This window comes from Lolium perenne, chromosome 2, assembly GCF_019359855.2.
Source record: "Lolium perenne isolate Kyuss_39 chromosome 2, Kyuss_2.0, whole genome shotgun sequence".
NCBI lineage: Eukaryota > Viridiplantae > Streptophyta > Magnoliopsida > Poales > Poaceae > Lolium > Lolium perenne.
Genome location: NC_067245.2, coordinates 299,452,510 through 299,478,540, shown reverse-complemented (window position 1 = coordinate 299,478,540; position 26,031 = coordinate 299,452,510). Strand labels below are relative to the sequence as shown.

The following is a 26,031-nucleotide window of genomic DNA, read 5'->3' as shown; positions in this document are numbered from 1 at the left end:
CGGCCCGGCCAGCCCGCTTCCATGCTCGCACGGCCACGGCGGCGCTCGCCCGCCCGCCCGGCCGGGCGTAGCTCGCCCCGCCAATAGCTCGCCCCGCCCGGCTGCAGCTCGCCGGAATTTAGCCGGATTCCGGTGAGGCGAATCGCGAAAGCAGTTACATTTTCTGAAATTTCAGCCCGCCACGAGTGGGGGGTTGGCCCTGTATTTGGCCTCCCACCCCGCACAAGTAGGGGGCGAAGACTCGCCCCGTAATCGAAACCAGTAAAAATCGAAGCGGGGGGCGTTTTTACGGGGTCTGCTAGACGGCCGGGTAGAGCTCAAACCCGTATTTTGACGGTTATTATACGGGTTTGGGTGTTTTAAGGGGTCTGTTAGACCTGCTCTTAGTTAGCAGAATGAGTTTAGTTTGATCCCTTCCGTTGTGGTGAGCTCACCTGAAGCTGGTCGCTTGTCTATATATTACCCTGCCTCCTGCACAGTGCACACCCCTCTACTCCGCAGCTTGCACATCTGCTACCTGCCGTCTCTCTGCACCCAGCCCTTTGGCAAGACCTTTCTTCTTAGCTTGTATTTCTCCTCCAGCAGCAACAGTTCAGTGCCAGTTCTGGTGACTAACTGCATCTGTAGCGTTGGCATCTGGGCGCCCACGGCGCCGGCAGGGGCACAGCCGTCCCCTTCAGCTGGTATCCACTTAATCTTCTCTTCCATCTGTGTATATGTCCTGATTCGTCTGATTCCATATCTAGCATAATTTTTACGGTCCTGCTCTTCCATTGTCTTGAGCTTAATCTTCACTTCTTGGTTGATCACATGCAGGTACATCGATAACAACCCAACGATGGAGACGGCCGGGATCCGCGCGGCGACCTGGGTGGTGGGCAAGGCGCTGAGCCCGCTGTCTGGCGGCTTGCTGGAGGCATGGGGTGCTAGTTCCATGCTCGGATCCAACATGGAGGACTTGAAGATGCAGCTGCTGTACGCACATGCCATGCTCAACAACGTCCAAGGCAGGGAGATCCACAACCCTGCCTTGGGTGAGCTACTAGACAAGTTGCGGCAGCTCGCGTATGGGGCAGATGATTTGCTGGACGAGCTCGATTACTTCCGCATCCAGGATGAGCTCGACGGTACCTACCATTCTGCTGACGCGCATGCTGCAGGCTGTGTCCCAGACCTCGTCCTCAACGCTCGCCATACGGTCAGATCTTGCGTGAATAAGGTCAAGCTACCAGCATGCTCGCGTGCTGCCACACGTGATGAGCAACAAGATGGTGTCAAGCAAGGATGCTTTTCTCGCATATGCTCGTGTGGCAGGTGTGATATCTGCTCCTTACCACCATCACCCGCAAGCCAGGTTGGCCTGGAGGTTGACAAAGGATGCGTGCCGAAGGTTGCCTCCAGTGCTCGAGACGCCGCCCGTACCGTCGGTAAACACTTTCCGTGCTATTCTTTTCCGTCCGTTCACGATGATGATTCTGACACTAGCGTACGTGAACAACGATTTGTCTGTGGTGCCTGGCAGTCCTCCAAGGCACCACAGAGGAATCATGACGCACAAGCACCAAGGTTAAAATTTGATAGAGTTGAATTGTCTAAAAAAATTAGGGACATCGTAGAACAGCTGAAGCCCGTTTGTGCGATGGTTTCCACCATTCTTAATCTTGAGCTACTTGGCTCCAGCCGTACCCCTAGTAAGGAAACTGCTATGAACAGAGCCCAAACCACCCCAGATATCGTAGAGCCTAAGTTATACGGGAGGGATAGCCAAAAAATTTTTGTTGAAAATGAAATTGTTAACGGTGAATATTGTGCACTTACCGTGCTTCCTGTTGTTGGCCCGGGCGGTATTGGCAAGACAACATTCATACAACACATATATGATCAGATGAAGAGCCATTTCCAGATACCCATCTGGGTATGTGTCTCTCTCGATTTTAATGCAAGTAGGTTGGCAAATGAAATTGTGAAAAGGATCCCCAGAGTTGATAATGAAAACAATAATTGCAGTGATGAAGAGCTTATCAAGCAAAGAATCAAAGGGAAGAGGGTTTTACTTGTTTTAGATGATGTGTGGACACATCATGAGAGCGACTGGACAAAACTAATAGCTCTATTTAAAAAAGAGGGGGCAAAAGGTAACATGGTTATAGTCACGACTCGAATACCCAAGGTAGCAAACAAGGTTAAGACAACTAAGTGCTCACTAGAATTGGAGCGACTATCTCCCAAAGATATTATGGCTTTCTTTGAAGAATGTGTATTTGGTGACCAGAAACCATGGGTTGACCATCCAGGATTAGATGAAGTTGGGAGCAAAATAGTGGAGAAGCTGAAGGGTTCTCCTCTTGCAGCAAAAACTGTGGGTAGATTACTAAGAAAAAAACTTACAGTAGACTACTGGGTAAGCATTCTGGAAAGCAAAGAGTGGGAATCACAAACAAACGACAATGATATTATGCCTGCTTTAAAGCTCAGCTATGATTATCTTCCTTTCCATCTACAAAAATGTTTTTCGTATTGTGCTTTGTTTCCTGAAGATTACGAATTTGGTAGAGAAGAGCTCGTTCACTTGTGGATTGGACTAGATATATTACATTTGTGTGATATGAACAAAAAAAGAATTGAAGATGTTGGACTTTTCTTTTTAAATGAATTGGTTAATCATGGATTTTTTAAAATAACTAATAATCAGGATGGAAGGCCTTTTTATGTAATCCATGACCTACTACACGAGTTGGCGGTGCATGTTTCATCGTCTGAATGTCTTAGCATATATAGCTCTAACGTGAAGGACATACAAACCCTCCCTACGGTACGTCACTTGTCTATTATCGTGGATAGCACAGATGTCAAGAATAGAATGTCTTTTAAAGATTATAATGATAATCTGAGTGCACTAGGGAAAAGATTGAAAGTACAAAATCTACATACTTTAATGTTGTTTGGAGATTACCATGGAAATTTTGCCAAAACTTTTGGTGGTTTGTTTAGGGAGGCTAAAGCCATTCGCGTCATTTTCTTGTCCGGAGCGTCATACGATGTGGATGATATATTCCACAACTTTGCAAAACTTGTCCATCTTCGCTACCTAAGGATCAAGCCATTGTCTCGCAGGATCTTGTCCTTACCAAGCGTGTTATTCAGATTGTATCATTTAGAGGTTATTGATCTAAGCAACGCGGATCATTGTGTTATTTCAACTAGATATATGAGCAACCTTGTAAAAATACGTCACTTTATTGTGCAAAAGGACAAGTTTCACCTTCATTCTAACATTTTTAGGGTGGGAAAACTAAAAACAATTCAGGAATTAAAGGAATTTAGGGTGAGAAAGGAGAGTGAGGGTTTTGAACCGAGTCAGCTTGGGCAATTGACCGAGCTTAGGGGATCACTTGGCATTTATAATCTTGAAAAGGTGAAAACAAAAGAAGAAGCAAATGAATTAAAACTGATACATAATAAACACTTACGAGAACTCATGTTAGAATGGAATCCTGAGCGTTCTAAAAAGAATCCTTTACAAGAAGAAAATATTCTTGAAAGTCTTGTACCCCATAGCAGTCTTCAAGAGCTACACATTAAAGGGCATGTGGGCACTAATTGCCCATCCTGGCTCTGTGATAATCTCTCAGTTAAATGTTTGGAATCTCTTTGTCTTGATGGTGTATCGTGGAAGAATCTTCCGCCTCTAGGAGAGATGTGGATGGTTAATGAGCGTGGTGAAGAGTATCAGTGTTGTAGTATCTCACCTCCAAGCTTTCATAATTTGAAAAGGCTGCAATTAAGCAACATATTTAGTTTAACAAAATGGGTTGGAAATGGTGCTTGTGCTTTTTTCTCCCACTTGGAAGTGTTCATCGTAAAAAATTGTTCCAAACTTACAGAGTTACCTTTTTCACATCCTACTTGCTGTCAAGCACAACAAGACGAGAAAATGGCTTGGTTTCCTAAACTACGAGAGCTTGTTATTGTAGACTGCCCAAAACTAGCGTCGTTGCCTCCTATCCCTTGGAGGATTCATGCTCCATGCTCTGCTGAGCTACAAAGTGCGGGATCAGATTTTGAGAAGCTCATTTACAAAAGAATAGATGGAAATGAAGTACGGGTGGAAGTTGAGGGAAAACATGGTGACGGTGATGTGTTGTGGAATGTGTTGAATTTCTCTAATCTAGCCGATGTGGAATATTTGCATATGGAGAGATGTTCTCTCCTGCCGTTGAATCACATGCGAGTGCTAACTTCTCTGAAAAAGATCGAGATAGTAGGTTGTTTGAGTAGCATCTTGCCATGGGGTCAAGGCGTGGGTCATGGCATATACCGGTTTCCATGTGAATACTTTGAAATCACTCGGTGTGATACTAGTGGGGAAGAATTGACGCTGCTGCTCTCATTCTTTCCGGAGCTCTCGATCTTGACAATAGGTGATTGTAAGAATATAACTAGGTTGGGTGTGGCGGAGAATGCAAAAACTGCTACGGAAGAGCAGCAACAGGCAAGAGGTGATAATAACGAGGAAATAATAACAGCAGCGACAGCATCACAAGGACTGCTGCTCTTGCCTTCCAAGATACAGCACTTGCGTATTTATGGCTGTTTCTCCAATCCATCGAACGCACGTGGAGGTGGGCTCCAACATCTGCACTCCCTCCGCACCTTGTCTATCAGAAGTTGTCCCGAGTTCTTCTCCTCTACTGTTTCGTCCTCCTCTTTTCTCCCTTTTCCGACCTGCCTGCAACACCTCACCCTAGATGGCGTTAAGCACATGGAGACGCTGCACGCCATCTCAAACCTCACCTCCCTCACCGGATTAGAGATGGGATCACTTGGGGAGGCAAGCCGAGGGCTTGTGGCCTCTCCTCGCCCACGGCCGCCTCACAAAACTGGAGCTCCATGCTGCCTCCGGTTTCTTCGCCGATCCCGACCCCTCACGGCCGCATGACACCGATGTGTTTTCCCGTTCCTCCAAGCTCTTGGATCTGACCACGGGAAGCAAAACAGGAGTCCTTGCCGCGTCGATCTGCAGCCTCCTCTCTTCCACCCTCACCAGATTGAATCTCAGCTTCGACAACGAGCTGGAGCACTTGACAAAGGAGCAAGAGGAGGCCCTTCAGCTCCTCACCTCTCTCCAAGAGCTCCAATTTTCCCTGGGAGCCAAGCTGCAGCGCCTCCCTGCAGGGCTACACAAGCTTATCAACCTCAAGAAATTAAGCATCTGGTACTGCTCGGCCATCCCGTCCCTGCCCAGCCTTCCGAGCTCTCTGCGGGAATTAAAGATCTACAGCTGTGATTCCCTCAAGTCGCTGCCCAACAGCCTCCCGAGTTCTCTGGAAATATTGGAGATCTCTGACTGTCACGCCATCAAGTCACTGCCCAAGGATGGCCTTCCAAGTTCAATGCTAAAATTAAATGTCCATGAGGATACCAGCGAGGAGCTAAAAAGGGCGTGCCGCAAGCTAATAGGAACCATTCCGGTTGTCCGAACCTGACCAATCCAAGGTATGTAACAAGCGAATACTTTCCCTCAATCTCTGTACTCATCCCCAGTTCCTTCCCCTGCCTTTTCGATTCCTAACTTTGTAAGCCTCAAAATCGTTCCTTTTGTTTTGCTTGGTGCATCGCGCTCACAGTTGTTTGTTTCATCTAAGTAACTCACTTGTTTTGATCTACCGTGCAGGTTTCTCCTTGGATTTGTATATTCATGTAGCCTCCTAGAATGCTCTCCGTGGAATCAGGGTTTCTGGGTGCCAGCTGCAAGCGTGACAGGCTCAGTTTGTATGTTCCATCCTGCACATAAAACTGGTTAGTATACTCATATTATCAACAAATCAGTACTGCCTCGCATCCCTCACACTTTAGAAGAAGAAGAAAAATCATCTTAGTTTGTTCATCTGGTTGATGTTGTTTTGATTACCTGGGGCAAAATTCCCTTCGTGTGTCCGTCAATTTTTTGAGACGATTTCTTGTGTTGTTATGGACTGCTCTGTACTAGAGTTCAGTTTGAACAAATAAGATCTTGTTTGAATCCATCCACGATTCCACCACTACCCTCTGTTTTTTTTCCTATCCCACACCAGAAACCACAAATACCATCAATCTTTCCCCAGTTTATGTTGTTATTCCAAAAGTCTAAACTGTGAGTGTTCATAATACCATGCAGGCTGGGCCATGGAGGAGTCATAAATTCTCCCATCTGTGTATAATTCTCGGCATTCAGGCACTGCTCTAACATTATAGTCTTGATATGGTACGCATGTGTAACAACACAGTTTCGTAATTCCATGTATCAAGTCAAAACTTTCTCGTTTGGTTACTGGCTAATCTGATGTCTGAACAAGATTTATTTATGTACTATGCAGGGCTCCATCTTTGAGTTAAACATTGTTGCAGCCTTGTATATTTCGCTCCATTCATGTACAGCGGGCACATGAGTGTCATATGTGGTATATTTATCCTACAAGATAAATCAATACTTCTGGTAAGCATATGTAGGTGGAACTGTACTCATGTTGTACCATACCAAATTACCAATCCCCTACATGATTTTCTAATTAATGCTTAGATGTTCAGGAAAACCCATTAAAATATAATGTATTAAGAAATATCAAGAAAAATGACATGATACTCAGCTAGTACTATTTCGTAGTTTCTCTGTCTAGTGGACTTGATTTATGACACACTTAACACTTTGTCTATCTTCTGCAAGTATTGTTATGTTCGTTCTGGTTGTTTTCTAGACAAGTTTCAATACTGGATAATCTGATGTCTGAGCAAGGTTTATTTATTTACTATGCAGGGCTCCATCTTGGAGTTTAACATTGTTGTAGCCCTGTGTACTTCGCTCCATCCATGTACAGCTGGCACATGAGTGTCATATGTGGTATATTCATCCTATAGATAAATCCATTCTGGTAAGTATGTGTAAATACAACTGTATCATGTTGTACCATACCAAATTACCAATACCTAGATGTTCCAGCAAACACATTATAATATACTGTATTAAAAAATAGCACGAAACTAACATGATTCTCAGCTAATACTATTTCATAGCTTCTCTGTCTTCCTCCATGGACATGATTTATGACAAACATAACATTTTTTTCTATCTTCTGCAGGTATTCTTATGCTCGTTCTGGTTGTTTCTAGATAAGTTCATTTGCATTTTGGTCGTCACCCATAGAAACTTGGTGGTAAACTTGGCTTGTTCGCCCTGTGCGGGTCAGATCACCAAGGTCCAAGGCATAATGTTGGAAGAAATGGGACTCGGTGATTTGCTACTGAAATTTAGGTTTGTATTTTTCTACAGTTCGGTTCTATATTGAACCAATACAAGGTGTTCTTGCATTCTTCATAATTGTGGCTTAACAGAATTTAATGAATTATAGGAACTTGAACGAATACTCAATACTCATGATATTAGTGCTTGCGTGGAGCCAATTCAGATCTCGGGCTATCATTAGTTGGTATGCACAATGTTCTTCCTTTGATCCGTTTAGAAGTATAAAGATAAAAGATTTGTTGTATAATTATTTTAAGTTCTAAACTTTCAGACACAACTATGATCCTGGGGTTGTTGGTATATGGCATTTGGTACAACTATGGGAAACAGCTCTACAATAGAGACATATCTGTGAAGGTACCTTTGTTTGAAGGTTAGTTAAACCCACTGAAATGCATGATCGCTTTAGCTATGCTAGATTGTATTCAATGTGCAAGTGTCAAACTCTTGCCTCATGAGACCTTGGTTAGAGAACTTTTTGCTTTCTTGATAAGTTGATAGTCTAGCTTTTGAGCACACTTACATTCTCTGTATTCATTGCCAATGAAATAATATACGAGAGTGATGAGTTCATACATATAGTCGTAAAGATAAAGAACACGTGTTCATAGGTGATTGATGAACACTGATTGAACAAAAAGACTTGATTTTGCTAATATTTATGCATCAACCCTATGTGAAAGATGATATTATTCTCTTATTGATCCGGAATATTTTTCTGTCCCACCAAAGCCAAATAAGAGAAGATTTCATGAGCCTTGAGTATTGCATTCTGAATATTTAGTGCGTATTGTTAAGTTTGATGTTCCTCTAGTCTGAAGTTTTTAAAAGCCAGTCATTTCTTTTGCATAACCAATTTTTTCTAGCCTCCCCGACACTTGGCAATGCTTACCTTGATCGGTAGATTGCATACTCTACCAGGGTACATATCAAAATCCAAGAATTAAACCGTTTCTTCCATGTGTTCACACCATACCTACCTATATAGCGTATCTCCCACTATCCCTAGTAGTTGATTATGCACACTCGCCAAAGTTCGAGAAGACACAAAAGCCCTTTGTGGTCATCTTCATTTACCTTGTGAATTTGTCAGCATTGATGCCTCTCACACAAAAAAGAAAAAGAATAAAAAGAAAAAGGGAAAAAAGAAAAAAAAGAAAAAGAAAGAAAAGGGGGCACCATATAGAAGATTGAAATGTTCATCCTCAAACAGGAGGAAATTTTCAGCAACGCTTCAATGTTCATGTGCAGAATGGCTAATCGAACTTCTACCTGTGCAATAAAGATAATGAGAACATCTATTGCGTCCTGAGATCACCTTTCGTTGCATAGGCCTCTCAATCAATTATTATGATGTTTGAGTCCATTCTCTCCCACATACCCTGGACATTATTATTCCAATGACTGGCATTTGAAAAACTTTTTTGTACTGGAATTGAACTCTTATTTAGCTTTACAATCTAGATATCAGATAAGCTTTGAATTACCCTACCAAGCTCCAGATAAGCTTTCCACAAATATAAAGTAGCTATAGGAAATACTTTGGCCATTGGCCAGTGAAGGCTGCCATTATGTAATGAGTGTAGTACCGGATCATGACAAAATAATTTCACTAGACACGTGCCCTTGGAAGGTTGATAAGGGAATAAAAGTGTTGGCTACTCTTGTTTTCTTTTGCTCTTGATGTTGAAGTCAGACAACCTAGTGATTTGGTGTTCTAAAACTTTGATAACTATATTGTTGATGCTGTTCACTCTCGTAACTCCATTCTCTCGTGGCAATGAATATGAGGTGTTGTTTAAACTTATGCTCAATTGTTAGGTTGCTACTTTGATAAGTTTGCGGGAAGTGTCTCGACCTGAAGTTTATGAGGGTCTTAATAATTGTTTGCACATGAACACTTGTTTGCAATCTATCTATGCTAAGCTTTCAGGTATTTTACAAACATGTGGGCAAGTTGAATCAGGAACCTATACCCTGTGAAAGATCTGGTCTGCCATTTACTGGAATTGGAGACATTTTTCTCAAGGGAAGAATCTGCCATGGAGAAGCTTGAGTTGAACCGTACCTTGTATTTCCCGTTGTAGCCACTTACTTCCAACAATGTGATAGTGAAGCGATAATGGGTTGTTACCACACATTATTTTCCTTCTAGCTTCTATAGTAGGTTTCCTATGTATGAATGGTGCTGAAATAGGCCAAAAAATTTCATCCGTTCTTATCAATATAATGCACTTCTTTGCAGTATGTTCATAACCTGCTTGGATGTCAGTGTGGTTACCTGTGTTACGTTAGAAATACTGTGCCTGCAATGGTTCAATGTAAAATTTGGCCTTTCTAGTGGTATTATGATATCGAGGTGGCAGTGCTGATCCTCAAATCATGTCGTCGGTGTGTTGTCATGTTTATTATGCGCCCTGCTTTTTTACATTGAGAAAAATCATCTTATTTATGGATACAACGCAAGAAAAGAACACACGTGATTTTTTAAATGTAATAATAAGTTATGACCAGTATGGCAGTATATCTCAAAGAGAGCATCAATTTGTAGGCCTTCTCTGAATATAAAAGTTGAGGACTACTGCCAGAATTGTGTATGTTGCACCTGTTAGCATCAGATGACTACTGCGAGAATTGTGTGCACCCTCCGTCTCACGAAACTTGTTTGGAATATATCTAAATTTAGATGTATCTAGATGTTATTTAGTATCTAATACATCTAAATCTAGACAAATCTCTGACAAATTTTATGGGAAGGAGGGAGTATGTTGTATACTGTCAGCTGTGGTATCTTCCTGGGTGCACCAATTGTTATTTTCTCGGAAATTCAATTCGGCTCCCGGATGCATATGCTTCCTTTACCATAAAAATATATATTGAATTGTCGAAATTTTTTGATAATTTTTTTTACATGTACATCTCCATAATATATGTATGTTCGTCAAGTTTCACGAAAAACCGATATTTTTGTGGTCTATGTAACACCACAAGACAAGTCGATTTTTCATGAAAAAGTTTTGTTGACGCGTAGCACGTGAGGATGTACGTGTGAATTTTTAGTTTCATCTTTTCAACATTTCAAAATATATCTAAGATGCATTTTAAAATAAAAAGAGCATTCTAAATGTACCTCCTGTGGTTGAATTGTAGAGAGTAGAGACCAAATTTAGCTTGCTTTTTTTTAGCATAAAATTTAGCTTGCTTAGAGCGTCTGGGGTCTTGCAATCCTATGGGCCTATGCTATTTGGGCCTTTATTTGGGTTTAATCCTATGGGTTAAAGCCCAAACCTTCTCGGTCTCTAACCTACATTCGCTCGCCAGAAGGAAACACGAAGGCGACGGCGATGGCCTCGCCGAAGCTCGCCGCCGGCGACGGCAACTACGACTTCCACCTCCGGTCGCTTTCCGCCGCATCCAGGGACTCCGCTGCGGCCGCCGATCCAGCCTCCGATCCCAACCTCCTCCAGTCCGTAAGCGCATCTCCCTCCAATCCCCTCCTAATTCCCCAGAACCGGCCACGTGGTGTTGGAGCCGGAACCTTAACCTGTGTGCCTTGGCGTTGAAGGTGAGGATGGTGTTCGAGATATGCAAGGAGGCCAAGGGAGCGAACGACGAGATGGTGGCGCGGGCGTTTCCGGTGATGAGCAAGCTCTTCCAGCGCTGCGCTGCCGCGCCCACGCTGTCCACAGCCTCCACCGGCGTGCTCCTCCTAGTAGGGCCTCAGTACATTTCGACCGAGACGTTTCTGGAAATTGTACCTCGCCTCGTGTGGTAGAATTGTACTTCTACATGTGAATTTTCATATCTATGCTGCAATATGTTGCTAACTTTGAGTGGTTAGAAAGAACTTAAGATAGAATGCTTGATCTAGTGTGAAGCCTGCCACTACCTACTTTGTACTTACCCCCAAAACAACATTTTATCTGCCGGTTTGGTTGTGAAAAGAGTCATTCACATTGGATAACTGTATATGTGAAAATATACAGTACCGAAAACTGTCTAATAATCTGTATCATACTGCTTCCTTTCCAGACTATTCTGCAGTTCTTCCTGGATTTTGGGGAGGCGGTGTTGCACGATGCTGATGGCAGCCTGAAAACTTTCTTCCGCTCTTGCTTAAGTAGGTAATATTTATTTCTGTGCATTTGTTTCTTGTTCTGTGGGCATGCTATGGTTGGGTTGGTTCTACAAGATCTCAAAGCTGCTCATTTTTTATTTCTTGGTGATAGGGAGTTCGCAGATCCTGTTGTCGCAGAGCGGACGCTTGAATTCCTGATAGTGAACAAGATGAAGATCCTGAGCTGTTTTCCCACCTTGGTTCCGCAGGTGCGATACACATGACATGCAGTTTGTCATACCTTATATTGTTATTTTTGGTTGGATGCTTCCTTGCAAATGAAATATGCTGCTCAGCTCCTGCTGGTCATGCAGTTCTAAAGCACGCTGTTCTGAAATATCTCAATCAATTTCCCTTCTTTGATTTTTTTAAATATGACTCCCTTTTCTCTATTTAAGTTCGCAACATATTACTAATGCTGTTTCTATGCAGTTCTTCCCATTGCTGCTGAAGTTAATTGCATCAAATGGCGAGAGGTATACCCTTTTATTTTCAGGCATCTTCCCTCATATTGTTGATATTTTGCTGTTGTTATTTAAAGATGTCCTGCTAGCTGGTACTGTTAAAACGAATATTTTAGATAATCTTATTGGCCATTTACATAACTAATTTGGCTTTCTGTTGTTCCAGACTGGATAAGAAGTTTTCAGAAGTGCTTCCATTGATGATGTCGGCAGGATCTTTTCTTCCCCTCTTCCTGTCCCTTATGGATCTGCCAAGTATGCCTGCCAATTTCATACATACGAAACTTTCATGGAGTTTATTTAGCTGCTAGTTATCCTTTTCAATTCAAATGATAAATGCATGGCATTAGTGTGGGTGTCGTGATGAGCATTACTTATCAGGCATTATATTTTACAATGGCTTATGCTGCACTATTCTACATTTTTCCTTACGTGAGTCGATTTCGACTGCTTTATTCCTTATTAACTTCTTGAACACCATCAGTGTTAGTGGTAGCATTGGAAAAGGTGGAAAGAAGTTCCGGAACTCTCATCGGTAGTAGTTTAGCTACTATACAGAAGAGTGCTGCTCCTGAGGTTTGCTTTCGAGATTACTTAACCGCAAAAACTATGAGTGCAATATCCAGCTCCAATCTGTTAATCCTATTATCATTTTCTATACAGATGCTCCTTGCACTAATGGATGAGGCATATACTGGCTCTGCAATAGAAGACCAAAGTGGCAATTCAGGTTCTGATGATAGTGGTCCTCTAGACCTTGCTGACCCAATGTTCCTTGACCTTCTAAAAGATGAGAATGATGGCATTGCTGTAAGTAGTTCCTCATTTGCATTATGTTGCTGTATATTCTCTCCATCCTTCCCTATATTCTTAGTTATAATCTTATATTTTGTTGTTGTTTCCCTTTAGGCAAAACATTGGACATCCCCTACGATATCTTCCACCTTACAAGCGGCACTTAACAGCCCACAATCAGACAGATTAAAACAGTCACTGAAAATGGCACCTCGCTTTCTTTCTGTGTATTTTGCGACAGCATTGCGGGACGTCAACAACTGTATGTCCCGTATATTTGTCTGTTGCACATGCTAATAACTAACATAATGCTGATTTCACAATCTATTTTGTTGGTTCAGCACTCTTGTGTGCTCTGATTCCAGTAGTCATGTCAAGATATGCTGCAATGTTCCCTGACAAGGATTTCTCTTTCAAGGTAGCTAAACTGTTTTTATAATTTACTTTTCCTCTCTATGTGATACTAATACCTAGCAACTAGATATATGTTGATATGGTTTGTTATGTCCTGATTCAGTTGGTTATTTTTGCTCATATCACTTGTACTAGTTCTAGAGACATATTTGAATTTAAGCTGAACAAGCTCCTGGTTATAACACCCTTTTAGGTGAGGAAAAGGCTTTCGGATTTCTTATTGTCTGCATTCCAGCGCTCTCCTGACATCATTGCACTACTAAAGGTACCAATTGAGCGACTCTTGCTGTGTAGTAACAGTTTCTTTCCTGGTATACAACATGCCATTATTAGGGTATTTTCAAAAAGTTTTACATAGCAATTTCGAAACATTCTGCAGAAGCCTATTACTGATAGACTTGGGGAGGCCCATGGTAATCCTGCAAAGGCAAGTACATCTGTCAGTTAATGTATCTAATATTTCTTTGACGCTTTTATATCCTCACTGAGTTACTGGTATCATGGACTGCTCTTGTTGTTCTTGTGCTGGCTATCATAAAGTAAATAGATAATTTATTTTCTGATGGATTATGGTCTATGCAGACAGAGTTAGCATTGCATTTGTGTTGGGCCATTGGTGAGCATGGAGCAGGAGGGATAAACCACAAAGATGTAGCGCGTGAAATATTTGAAAATCTGGAGTTGCTCTTATATGAAAACTTGGCAACTAGGTTGGTCTTCGTTTTACAACGTCTTTTTCTCTAGGTCTCTATGGTATTACTCATGACTGACTTCTTTCATCTTTTGCTTCCAAGTCGTCTGGGATTAAGCCAGGAGCCAGGATTTGATTCTATGGGTCCAACTTCTCGAAAGTCATCCCAAGCTAGGCTCCTCTGCTTTGTGGTGACTGCCATTGCGAAGCTAGCAACATGCCATAACGAGTTGCTTCCAAGAGCACGCGTATCATTGGCTAAGGTATCGCCTTTATCCTTCTGGCATAACAAACTTATCAAGATTTCAATATGGTAGCGTCATCCATGATTGAAGTATGTTGTTTACTTCCATGCAGGTTGCTCGGTCCAGAACCTTAGACAGGAGAGTCTGGCAACGTGCCTGTGACTATTTAGGGCTCATGAATGAACCAGCCATTTGTTTATCTGTACTGGGTCCATCCACTGCCCAAGAAAATGGTCCTGGTATTGTCAACTGGAGCGAAGGAGGGACGAAGATGGTAGCTCACATTCCATTTTATCTTTTAGCCGAACAAAAAGGTAAACAAATTATGAGCACTTAAACTGTCAAGAGTAGAATAAGCATTACTTGTTTATAACAGAAATACGATACAACTTGCCCCATCTTTCTACGGGTAAAACGTGTTATTCAAGAATCAAGTAGAAATAACTCCATTGTGAACATACTGATCTTTGTAACTTGATCTTCATGATGTGTTCTTTCTCTGTTTTTTTTTTCCTTTATGGTGAACCATGAGCTACCTAACCCGTGGACTCGACATGTGTTTGCAGGTCCACCGTCTCATGATTTTTCATATGTGGACCTCCTGCCTGCAGAATGAAAACACCTTCATGAGTAGTATGGAATCGTGCAATGATTATCTCGCAGATGCCATGTGCAGACAGATCATATTGGTGATCATAGCCAAGTGCAGATGACGTTTCTTTTATCCAGTTAATTTTGCAATCTGGAAGCGCTTGCCCAGATGATTGATGAGTTCCTGTAATGTTGTAGTTTCTGGTATCTGGATTGTATCCACCGTTGCAATTCCCAGAGTATGTACTGTAGATGGTATCCAGAAACACTCTGAGATTGTACATGGAAATGATTTGTCACGGTGTATAACCTGGAAGTGGAAGGGAAGCAGTGTTGTAAACTAAGATATCTGATGCTGTACATCTTCTTGTGATTGAGGATAAGGAATGCCCGGTTTCAACGTTTCCACAAATCCTATACTAAAATAACTGCTCAATCAGTCTAATTGTAGCGCAGAAGATTGCGATGAAATGGTTCAGTCCTCCAGGAAGTAACATTTGTCTTCATCAGAGCCGAGAAGGAAGAGCTAGGCAGTTCAAAAGCAAGCACATCACAACACAAATTTGGGATTGAAACGGTGATGGATCACCAGAAGCGCTACAAAATTATAAACCCAAAGCAGCAGACAGGCACAAGTCTCTATTCTGCAGCACCTACAGAGTACTGGAAGTCTGAAGAACAACAACGACGACGACTGATAGAAGGAATTACAGACAGAAAAATTACGATTTTTTGTACTACACCAAGAACCCTAAAAGCCCAGAGGCAGCAGCATCCAAGAGGCCGACACAAAGAGGAAGTCAATACCCGAACCAGCAGCCCTTGCATAGTGGTGACACAAAACAATCGCCCAAATCTATGAGCACCACATGGCAAGGAGAGTCTGAGGTGCGTTCTTGACTTCCCACTGATGAAAGCTCCAAAATTTTACTGCTCCTGCATCCAGAAGACACCCAATGAGAATTCAGAGAAAACCAGCGAAACTGTCCACGAATAGTTTCAAATTTGCAAGTTGTTTGTCTGTCGACTTACCTCTGACACGGACATAGAAATATTGTTCAATTTAGAGAAGCTACTGCGGAGAGCTTCCTGCGCCAGAGATGGCCGCCTTGATGCGCTCCACGGTGCAGGCGATGAGGCTGTTCACGGTTGCCACCGAGCCAAGAGACAGCTTCGCGTCGGGGACGGAGTCGACCAGGATCTGGAACGCCACCGTCAGGAGCGACCCGCCGGAGCCGACACCGCTGTTGGCGTGCATGATCCCGGCCGGCCCGTCAGGCAGGATGGCAAAACCGGACGGCAGGAGCGCGACGTAGTCCGGGTCGCCGCCGTTGAGGACAACGTTCATGGCCACGACATCAACCGGCGCGTAGATGACATAGGAGCCCGACGCGTCCGTGCAGCTCTCCTGCAGGATCAGCATGTTGCTTTGGTTCGAGTTGGTGCTCTGCATATTTACAGACGATCAATGCATTAGCACATGGCGCAAGAGGAATGCTTGAAAGATGCAGATCGATGGCTTCTGCTTGTACTTACATTGACGCGAAGGAGAGAGACGCAGTTGCCATGATCACGCCCATTGGCGATATGAGCCATTTCTTGGACCATGCCACCATTGGAGAGGATGTCCCACTGCAAGCGAAAAGAATTCCAAGCCATAATCAGTTCATCATCTTCAGAATTTGAATTACATGATGTTGTGGGCAATGCAGTTTGTTCTGGTGTACCTCGCTGCGAGAAGACTCGTCGCGGAGGAAGTCGAAAACGCGCTTGGGCGGGACGGGGAGCCAGAACGAGGTGGCGGCGTTGAGGACGATGCCAGGCGGCCTCCCTGGGTCGTCCACGCTCTTCCTGGTCATGACCCTGACATCCTCGGCGCCGCTCCCCGACAGCGTCGTCCACTGGTGCGCCACGGATGCCGTCACACCGCCGCAGAAGCTCGCCACCATCCTCTCGGCCAGCTTCAGCATGCTCTTCCTCCCCTCTGTGCTTGTGATCACTGCATGCACATGGAGTGCTAGTTCTACTAAGCAATTGTACTGGATACGGTACAAACTCAATGGGCGCCTGCAAGAGTAGTAGCTAGTCGTGTACCTCCGATGTCGCTGGTGGGGATGTTGCTGGCCATGGCGCTGGCGAGGCGCTCGCACTGCCGTCCGAGGGCACCGACCCACCGGCGCGCACCAAAGGCGAGGCCTGAGTTGACAAGGAGCTTGTAGATGTTGTGCACGGCCCTGTCGTCCACCTCCACGTGCTCCACCCACGTCACCTTGGAGTAGCCGTTGGGCGCCTCCTGGATGAGGCAGCCGGAGGGCCTGCGCCGGCACTTGATCCCCTGCAGCGCGTCTAGCGAGACGTCGGCGACGGCCCAGGTCCCGTCGGAGTTGCGCTTGCAGTACCTGACGAAGTAGCTCTCCCTCGTGGGAACCAGCGGCGACGGCACCTGGAACTCCACCGACATCACCTGCAGCGCGCCGTCGTAGCAGCCCGCCACGCCCGTGGAGAGCACCTCCAGGGTCGCCGCCCTGGAGACAATGCTCGAGAACACCGACGCGTACTGGTTCTGTTCAGATGACATGCAGTCAGACATTCAGACCGATCGATCACATAGAGAGAAATGCAGTGCACGATGATGGATTGATGGATGGTGAATTGATGATTTTCTATACTTACGACGTCCATGAGGATCTCGACGAGGCTGGCGGGTGTCATGATGACGACGGCGGCGTCCCGAGAGGCCTCGGAGACGAGGCCGTACTGCTTGGGCCCAAGAACTCCGCGCGGGCCAAACATCCGGGCGTACTCCTCCTCGTCCAGCGTTCCATCCGCCGTCCACAGGGGCCCGTCCATCCGCGCCATCCGGACCAGCTCCTCCATGGCCGCCACGGCCAGCTCCACCACGACGCCCTGCTTCTCCGCGTCCACACCGCCGGCGCCCCTCATCGGCGGCAGATCGGCAGCGCCGAAGATGTCCGCGGGGTGAGCGCCGTAGGCTCCCACGGCGCCGAGCGTGGGGTTGGAGAGGACGGGGAAGGGCACCATGGGCTTGCCGATGTACTTGGCGGCGATGGCGGAGAGGCGGTCGATCTCGTCACGGAGGCGCGCGTTCTCGACGCGCAGGTGGTGCTCGTCGAAGGACATCTCGCCGAGCGCGGCGGGGCCGCCGCAGTTGGGGCAGGAGGCGCTGCTGAGGGCCTCCTTGTAGCGCATGTTCTCGGCGCGCAGCTTGTCGTTGTCGGCCCGCAGCTGCGAGTTCTCGTGCCTCTCGTGCTGGTTCTGCAAGTGCCATCCACCACCGCCATGATCGTGTTAGTTTCCATTGCTAGTTACGAATGATCATTGCTCATTAGCATAGAGTGAGATCGATCATCAGGCAAAGATCAAATGCAGCAGATTGACTGTGCGTATGCATGCATGCAGATATGCAGTGGCCAGGTGATCGATGAGCAGCAGTGTACCGTACACGTCAGCGTGGCATGCCAGCAGAGACTGAGGGGTGGGGTTTGACTATGGCCGGGCCGGCCTCTGCCACATGTGGCAGTGTGCACGCAGACGCGGACATGGGGGCTATGTGTACTGTGTGGGCGAACTTTGTCCAGATATAGTAATCGGCCATGAATGCGTGCTGCAGCGACCTAGGTCAGAGGCTTAAATGAAGGTGGTTGCAACGATGGCTCTCGCTGGCTGGCTTTCCGGCACGAAAATTTTCTCATCATCTCGGCCACAATGCACACCTCTCTCAGTTCCAATGGAAAGATCGGCAGATGAACAACACAATTGAGACTATTTATTCATCTGAGGTGTTGTGTACCTTCATTTGGGTCCTCTTGTTCTGGAACCAGAACTTCACTTGGAGAGGCTCCAGCCCCAGCTCCCGGCTCAGCTCCTTGCGCTGCTTGTCGTCAGGGTGAGGACACTCCTTGAAGAAACTGCACATACATATACACACGTACACATCATCGCTACTCTTCTTTTTGTAACAGAAAAAATGATCCCACCAGTATGTTATAAAATGAGCCATCAATTTATTAGTACTACCATAAAAATACAGTATAAAAAAGAAAGCCCAGTGTGTGAATACTACAGAGCAACGACCTCCTAGCTCTAGCTGGATTTTGGTTCTTGCATGCCCGTCCGTTTGTTTCTCGGGAAGAGCGCAAGAGAACAGAAACGGTTTGGCCTCAGTCAACTTAAAACGTACGCCATTTGTCCGCAGCGACAACTCAATTTGACTTCTACGTGTGCTCGTGTGAACGCCACCTGCTGATAGCTCATCCGGCCAGCCCAGCCATAACATTTTGTTCTCATCTCCTCGGAACAAAATTCAGTAGTCGTGCTTAGTACATACCCAACAACATTTCATGCGTGTTTGTTTTCGTTTTTGGCTATCAACAACAATAGAAAAATATATATAGGAAATTATTGGTTTCATGGTACGTATTTCAAGAAGAACAAAGAATTAAACGAAGAGTTTATAGTAGTAATGATCATGACTAAGGAAGGAGTTCATATAGGCTATTATGCTTCAATCCCATTACAAGAACAAGTGAAATTATAAGGAAAGCTAACATCGACCCAAGGCAGGCATTACAAGAACAAAGAATTGAGCAGAAAGTAGCAGTACACCATGTAAGAGCATGCGTGATATGAGTAACTAAGTAGGAGAGTATAGTGTGGAAATTAAAATGTGCAAGGGAGATCAATCACGTACGCTTCCATCTCCTGGATCTGGTGCTGGGTGTGGCGGTGGTACCGCTTCTTGCGCGGCCGCTGGCTGGGGTCCTGGTCGGCGTCCACGGCGTCGCCGTCCACGTTCTCGCTGCCTGACCTGCTCTCGAACTCGTCGCCCAGCGGGTCCATGGAGTCCCGGCCGCGGATCATGCCGTTGTGTGCGTGGTCGCTGCTCTCCGCCGTCGTCGTCGGGATCTGCTGATCGAGGAGGTGGTGCTGCTGGAGCGCGTGCTGCAGGTGCTGACTGTTATTGTCCAGCAAGTTTGGCTGCACATCAATTTGAAGAGGAAGCGAAATTAAGATCGATCGGTCAGCGTACTGCTTCTCCTGCTGATAAATTTGGAAGAAATTAAGTAGGAGTAAGCCGCGAGCCATATGCCTTGCTATTACATAAGCGCTCTACAATGTTTACATATGAACATTAATTAGTAGCCAGACAAAGGGAAAAGTTTCAGGCACAAAATTGAAGGCAAAAGAATTCTGCAAATTAAAGTCATTTAGATTTGCTGTTTTGGGGAGAAGAAAAATGTGTTCATTCAACAAATATTTTTGGGGAAGAAATGGAGAAGAGATACAAATCAGGAATCAAGGGGGTGTGGATCATGGGACAAGTGAAGCAACTTTTTCGTCCATGATTGATTTCTCATTTTCTCCATAGATGTGAAAGCGAGATTGAAGGAAGAATAGAAGAGGAACAAAAAGGCAGGTTTGCTCATAAAGTGCCACAAGACCCAGAAGATGGATTTGGAAGAGCGAGGAAGGAAGCAACAGCAAACCTGCGTAAGCACTATTCTCTACTTCTCTGGATGTGTGCAAGATCAAGAACTAGGCATGGTGAAGTCTCCTCTCTTTCCCCCTCTCCCATCCTAGCTAGTCTTCTTCTTTATCTGCTCCATTTATATAGGAGTGGGTCTTAAAGAAAGGGGTGCTCGTGTACTCTCAACTCTGATGACCTAATCTATGTGTGAACAGCAGCCACTAAGTACCGCAGATAATCTCTCTCTCACTTCTCTCTTCCCAAGAAAAAATCTGTAGTACAAATAATTATTTTGAGAAGGATCAGTATTCACAAGAGGAAAAAAAATGCAAATCAGAACTAGAAAAATTTAAAGAAGCAAATGATCCACTTTCGCACATAAAAGCAAGAAAACGAGCAAAAAATCATGAAGGATTAGTACACGTGCAAGTCAAAACAAGAGTTTTAAACCACACCAATTGAAGGCAACGCCAGCAATTAATAACTCCTGCAAGCAGCGTGATCGATCCTTCCAAAGGAAAAACTGATTGGAATTAAAACAGGAACAAGCTAGCCTTCTGATTTCCATTTCCTCAAATAAATTAAGCTCTGCACATGGAGGAAATAAAAGCTGGAGTACTGTATTATATTACCTGACCGAGTGACAGTGCTGATGAGGATCCGTAGGCTGCGCTGCCGCTGCTCCGGCCGATCATCGACGATGGCATGTGCCTCGCCGGGATCATCATGGTAATCTCCGCCTACGTCTGAAAACCCTAACTATCGCCTCCTCCAAACACCTTCCATTTCTTCACATACACACCTGCATCTCTCCCTCCAATCAAAACAACATGTGCTATATATGGAGAGAGGTATATATATCTTGCTTGCCAAGCAACAGCACAGCTGCACAAGTACGTAGCAGCAGATCTAGGAGAAGGAAACACAGAGAGCCTTGTCAGGCCGTGAAAGATCTAGATAAGCACCCTATATGTCTAAATATGTATAGAGAGAACTCCGATGTATCCTTCTCGGCCTGCGCTTTTGTATCTAGAAGGAGTTGTGCTGCGTGTGAGAGCTCAGAAGGGATAGCCAGATGATGAGGAGTTCTTCAGGAAGAAGAAGAGCTGGGCGGCCATGGGAGGGGAGGAGGAGGAGGAAGAAGAAGAAGAAAGGGGGAAGAGAATGTGTAGAGGAGTTATTGCCGGAGAGTGTTGAGAGGGTGCAATTGCATTTATGGAGAAGGCGTAGTGCAATTGCTAGGGGAGAGAAAGAGGTAGAGTCAGAGGGCAGTGTGTTTTTTTTTTCGCAATCTCTCTCTTAGGGGTGGGCATTCGGTCATGACCGAAAATTCGGTTTTTGTATTTCGGTCTATTTCAAATTCGGTCAGAAAAAAATGAAGACCGAAATATACTTGTTGCTTTTACTACCCGACAAATTCGGGTACCCAATAATTCGGGTTCGTGTTCGGTCATGACCGAACAATGTGGCCGACGTTGTCAACGCAAAACTTAGACATTATTTAGTAAAAGGTTGGCAACATTTTGGATGTTTTTTCATTGCATATATTATTATCAATTGGCACGAATAAATGTTCAAAAATCTAAACAAAAATGTAGCAACGCTGGAGAATTTTGTGAACATTCAACAATATCACATCTCACGCATATCACAAAATTTAAAGATTGGGATAGTCTTACGTAAAATTCGGTCAGTTCGGTCTATTCGGTTACTCAGAACAAAATGACCGAATTGATCAAACGTAATTCGGTCTATAAAATTTTCTACCCAATATTTTATCAGTCATTTCGGTCTCGGTCTTTTCGGGTTCGGTCTCGGTCTTTTCGGTTTCGGTCTTCGGTCATCGGTTTTTTTGCCCACCGTGACTCTCTACTGAGTAAATGAGTATACACTCCATATACGGTGAGATTTGTATTAATGTGCTACCAGTACAAAGACGTCTACTCCATAAATGTTTGTATTTAGGGTGCAATCGTATTTGTGCTAGGAGTATTATAGAGTTTTTGGGGTGCCAAAAAGACAATAAATGATGTTTTATTGTACATTAGTATTAGTATTTTGTTTTTCCTTTGAAATCCTATATAACTAAAAAAATTCATCCCCACTAAAATTATTTCTCTTGACATGCAAGATGTCCACCTCATCAAGCATCTTTGAGCAAATCCTAGGCTGCCACCTAAGCAAATCTCCCATATAGTGGTGCCACATCATCAACATTTTTTTATTACTCTTCCAATTTTTAATGTGATTTTCCCACACATTCGTCATCTTCACAATCAGAAGTACCCACGGCCTCATAATTATCATCATAATAGCTCCACCAAGGATTTGAGTGTTCACCTCTATGCCTCCCTTTTTAATTTTCAAATTTTCTACTACGAACTGGTGACCTGCATGAACGATTGATCACCCCCATGGAACCTCCTTGGCTTCGTGTAAATCACACTATAAATAATGTTTTCAGAGTATTTGTTTCATTTCTTTGTCTTCTTCCGTTTCACTAAAGCAACCACTTTAATAAAAAGTTGCACTAACGGTCTAACGCAAAGGCAATGATGGATTTCCTCAAGAGTCAATCCTCTTCATATTCTACAAGCATCAGGAACGGATGGAGGTGGCATATAAACTGCTCTCTCCTTCGAGCAGTGGAGCATCTTTCATTCCCGTGTTAGCTTGGTGGCTGCGCCCTTGCTCGGACCAAAATCTCAGATGTCCTCCGTGAGCTATATCCTTCTTCTTCTACAAATCTATAATATCTATAAAGTTCATCCCCACTACTTTTAATGTTTGCAAGCTCACACCTTATGCAGCCACGTCACCCTAATTGTTCATAGCCATCGGATTTCAAATCTAAGGTCATTAGTATACACATGCATCATTGACACATCATCCACTTATTTTGTATTTATATATATCTAAAAAGGAAAAAAAAAACGTTGTGGCTTCTACATCTACCCAACCAAACAGACACTCAAGCCGATCAGTATTCTCCAAGTGATGCACATACTACGGGAAAAACTTTCTTTGCCGTGCATTGCATCTTTGCCGTGTGTTTCCGCACGGCAAAGATTTCTTTGCCGTGCGCACGTAGAAAAACGCACGGCAAAGATTTTGGCCACGGCAAACACAGACACAAGCGCACGGCAAAGATTTGATTCACGGCAACGACGGAAGAGAGCGCACGGCAAAGAAAGTTGCACGGCAAAGGACCAACATAGCGCACGGCAAAGATAGGCTACACGGCAAAGACGTTGACACACGGCAAAGCACAAAAGGCATCGCCGTGCACGCCTTTGCCTAGTGTTTTTAACAAACGCACGGCAAAGCAAGTCTCTGCCTAGTGTTTTTAACAAACACACGGCAAAGCAAGCCTTTGCCTAGTGTAAGCGCACGGCAAAGATGTAAAAACTGGATTTCTTCTCAGCTCAAAAGGTGTGGCGTGGTATAGTTATCAACAAACGAACGCTTAGCTCAGTGGCAAGGTTGCACGCTTTCTCTACTCTGTGTCCTAGGTTCGAATCTCAGACCGATCAGTTTGGAGTTTTTTTTAGATAAACCATATTTAGCACACGGCAAAGAAGCAACCTTTGCCGTGCGGCGTCGCACGGCAAAGATCTTTGCCGTGCTCTTTGCCGTGCAACATTGGCGAGGCGCACGGCAAAGAAGCCTTTGCCGTCGATTGCTTTACCGTGCGATCTTTGCCGTGTGGTAACGCACGGCAAAGCCTTTGCCGTGCATATAAGGCCCTTTGCCGTGCAAATAGTTGCATATAAGGCCCATGCGATTTAATTCTATGGCGAACGCACGCAAGATTTAGTTTACCTGCATGCACCTGTTTCATGTATTCGTTCATATAAGGGCGATCGCTGAGCAGAAATTTTCTCGACCTGGCTGTCTCCCTAATCCTATCTCTTATTCACATCCTCATACCAAGTTACATACACGTATGGCAGAACATCAAGACTGGAGCAGCTGGTAGACATAGGGAGAAGGTGAAGGAATCGAGGGAATATGATCCTTGACCTATGCGGTGATGTGCACAAGTAGAGCTAAAACATAAATCAGGTGAAACTATGCCATCGGTTGATCTGTTACACGGATTTTTTGCATCCGCATTGGGTCTATCCTTTTCAACTTTGGAAAACAAATCGGTAGCATTTTTTATATGTGATTAAAGCGTTTTTTTGAATTGCTATTTTCATTGCTAGATGGATGTCATGCATGCGTGCAGTAGTTGCTCTCATAATAGTTGTTTTATTTTGCAGATTAGCGTGGCATGTGCCAGGATTTCTTATTTTCTCAAGAACATTTACCATAAGATTGGCGTGGGATATGCCAGGTCTGCTTATTATCTCGAGAACATTCATCATATTGGTTCTCCAATTATTATTGTTGTTGATTACATTTTACTGGTCAGTGGGGATTTAGATATGTTGTAAAATCAAGTGGACTAGATCGAAGTGAACGGATAGCTTTTAGCATATACCACATACACATTTATCTACCAATTGATCTGTTTGGTATATATGTAGTTTGCATGTGCAAAAAGTCTGATAAAACAAGTGCCGCCAATAGTTTTAAAAATCATATTTCATGGCACAGGTATATTATGAGACAGTGTGAATAATTCTTTTCAGTATGCAACTATGTATGCCTCTTATATGTTCTAATCTTTATTGTAGCAAAACGTTAATTTGCTACCCCACCTCTTTACCTTCTATATGATTATGACATTGTATTCGATGATATATGCTTATTATTTCTGCATATTTATTGAATATGTTTTTAGCTACGCAATAGTTCAACTTCAATTTTTGAGTCCCTTCTCTGTGATGACGAACAGGTAACCAGTAGAATAGTACAGTAGTTATTTGTTACTATATTAGCACTATTAGATAAAGATAGTTTTCATATAATAATAAATTTATGACCTGCCTTCAATTGCAAGTAATCATGGGGCTTCACAGATTACATGTTATAGCATAGATAAAAATCATCTCTATTGGCCGCCGCAACGCGCGGGGAATCAACTAGTTCTCTATCATATCTCAATCCAAATGTGATCTTAGATTTTGATTTAAAGCTTTCTATCCTAGGAAAGGCGACGTCTGGACATGAAGAATTTGCAGCCACGCTCATCGCATGCTGGAGCTACGCGTGTCGAAGGGATGCCCGCGGACCGATTTATCACCACATAGTATCACCCTATGTCACCACTGAAGATTTCCCAACTGCAGGCCATGGATTGCCACCGCCTACCAGGACACCACTATCATTCGTTGCACCTACGGTCAATTACGATCTCATATTCTCATTAGTTATTAATGGGAAGAAGAATATTTTTTACGGCTAACAGTACATTTGTAAATGTGGATTCACCTGGTACTGGTGACCCATTGAGTCATGTTTTTCTTGAAGACGCAGGTTCGATTTGTGTTCTTTCAGTTCCTATGGAACCATCCGGTTTGCTATATAAAGTATACCGAATCAATTTGTTTATACTGAACCTTTTTTGTCTGTGGTATTTCCATTCCTATACAGAAGTATGATTTCTACAGACGACTACAACAAGTTTCGCTTTCTCCAATTCAAGACATCGGCATAGGTGCCACTATGTGAACCCATGATTCTATCCCTTTCTATCTATTACCGACTTCACCCGAAAAATTATTGATGGTTTTTTATTTTGCCATCTTCTTTCAATTTCAGTATGAGGATTCATATATGTACCGTCTGCAACATGGAGCTATTTTTTTAATCTTAAAATGTATATTCATTTATGCTGAGTATAAAATCATAATGGAAAAATTGCCTGAATTCTAGGCCCATTGTGCCTGCCTATATTGTGATCCTTCCGTCTCTTTTTTCTCTTATGAATGCAGGTCATAAATCTGTTGGTATATCATGTAAGACCCCTTTCATGGGTTTCATGATGTGCCCTTTTCTT

The 26,031-nt window shown here is 44.0% G+C and overlaps 2 protein-coding genes and 1 pseudogene across 4 annotated transcripts; 2 read left to right on the top strand and 1 right to left on the bottom strand.

The window, feature by feature from the left end:
* Positions 1 to 409: 409 nt before the first annotated feature.
* On the top strand, positions 410 to 9,535 carry LOC127336043 (putative disease resistance RPP13-like protein 1; annotated as a pseudogene).
* Positions 9,536 to 10,564: 1,029 nt separating this feature from the next.
* Positions 10,565 to 15,008, top strand: LOC127336046 (uncharacterized). 3 transcript variants are annotated; one of them, XM_071826766.1, is made up of 16 exons: positions 10,567 to 10,749; positions 10,845 to 10,991; positions 11,312 to 11,403; positions 11,509 to 11,605; positions 11,829 to 11,872; positions 12,027 to 12,115; positions 12,345 to 12,436; positions 12,524 to 12,670; positions 12,770 to 12,917; positions 12,997 to 13,073; positions 13,263 to 13,334; positions 13,449 to 13,496; positions 13,652 to 13,779; positions 13,864 to 14,023; positions 14,118 to 14,319; positions 14,572 to 15,008. In XM_071826766.1, the coding sequence occupies exons 1-16, from the start codon at positions 10,624 to 10,626 to the stop codon at positions 14,619 to 14,621; spliced, it is 1,719 nt and encodes a 572-aa protein (XP_071682867.1). In that variant the 5' UTR covers positions 10,567 to 10,623; the 3' UTR covers positions 14,622 to 15,008. The 3 variants fall into 3 exon arrangements, 2 of the variants coding, with proteins under 2 accessions (XP_071682867.1, XP_051218749.1); XM_051362789.2 differs by having other exon boundaries at positions 13,449 to 13,500; positions 13,656 to 13,779; XR_007873148.2 differs by lacking the exons at positions 12,345 to 12,436; positions 12,524 to 12,670; positions 12,770 to 12,917; ... (5 more) ...; positions 14,118 to 14,319; positions 14,572 to 15,008 and having other exon boundaries at positions 10,565 to 10,749; positions 11,312 to 11,399.
* Positions 15,009 to 15,146: 138 nt separating this feature from the next.
* Positions 15,147 to 21,275, bottom strand: LOC127336045 (homeobox-leucine zipper protein ROC2). Its single transcript, XM_051362788.1, has 9 exons — positions 20,717 to 21,275; positions 19,308 to 19,594; positions 18,408 to 18,525; positions 17,270 to 17,872; positions 16,691 to 17,159; positions 16,324 to 16,595; positions 16,133 to 16,228; positions 15,629 to 16,043; positions 15,147 to 15,532 (listed from the first exon to the last, which is right to left on the bottom strand). The coding sequence occupies exons 1-8, from the start codon at positions 20,810 to 20,812 to the stop codon at positions 15,669 to 15,671; spliced, it is 2,316 nt and encodes a 771-aa protein (XP_051218748.1). The 5' UTR covers positions 20,813 to 21,275; the 3' UTR covers positions 15,147 to 15,532; positions 15,629 to 15,668.
* Positions 21,276 to 26,031: the final 4,756 nt, after the last annotated feature.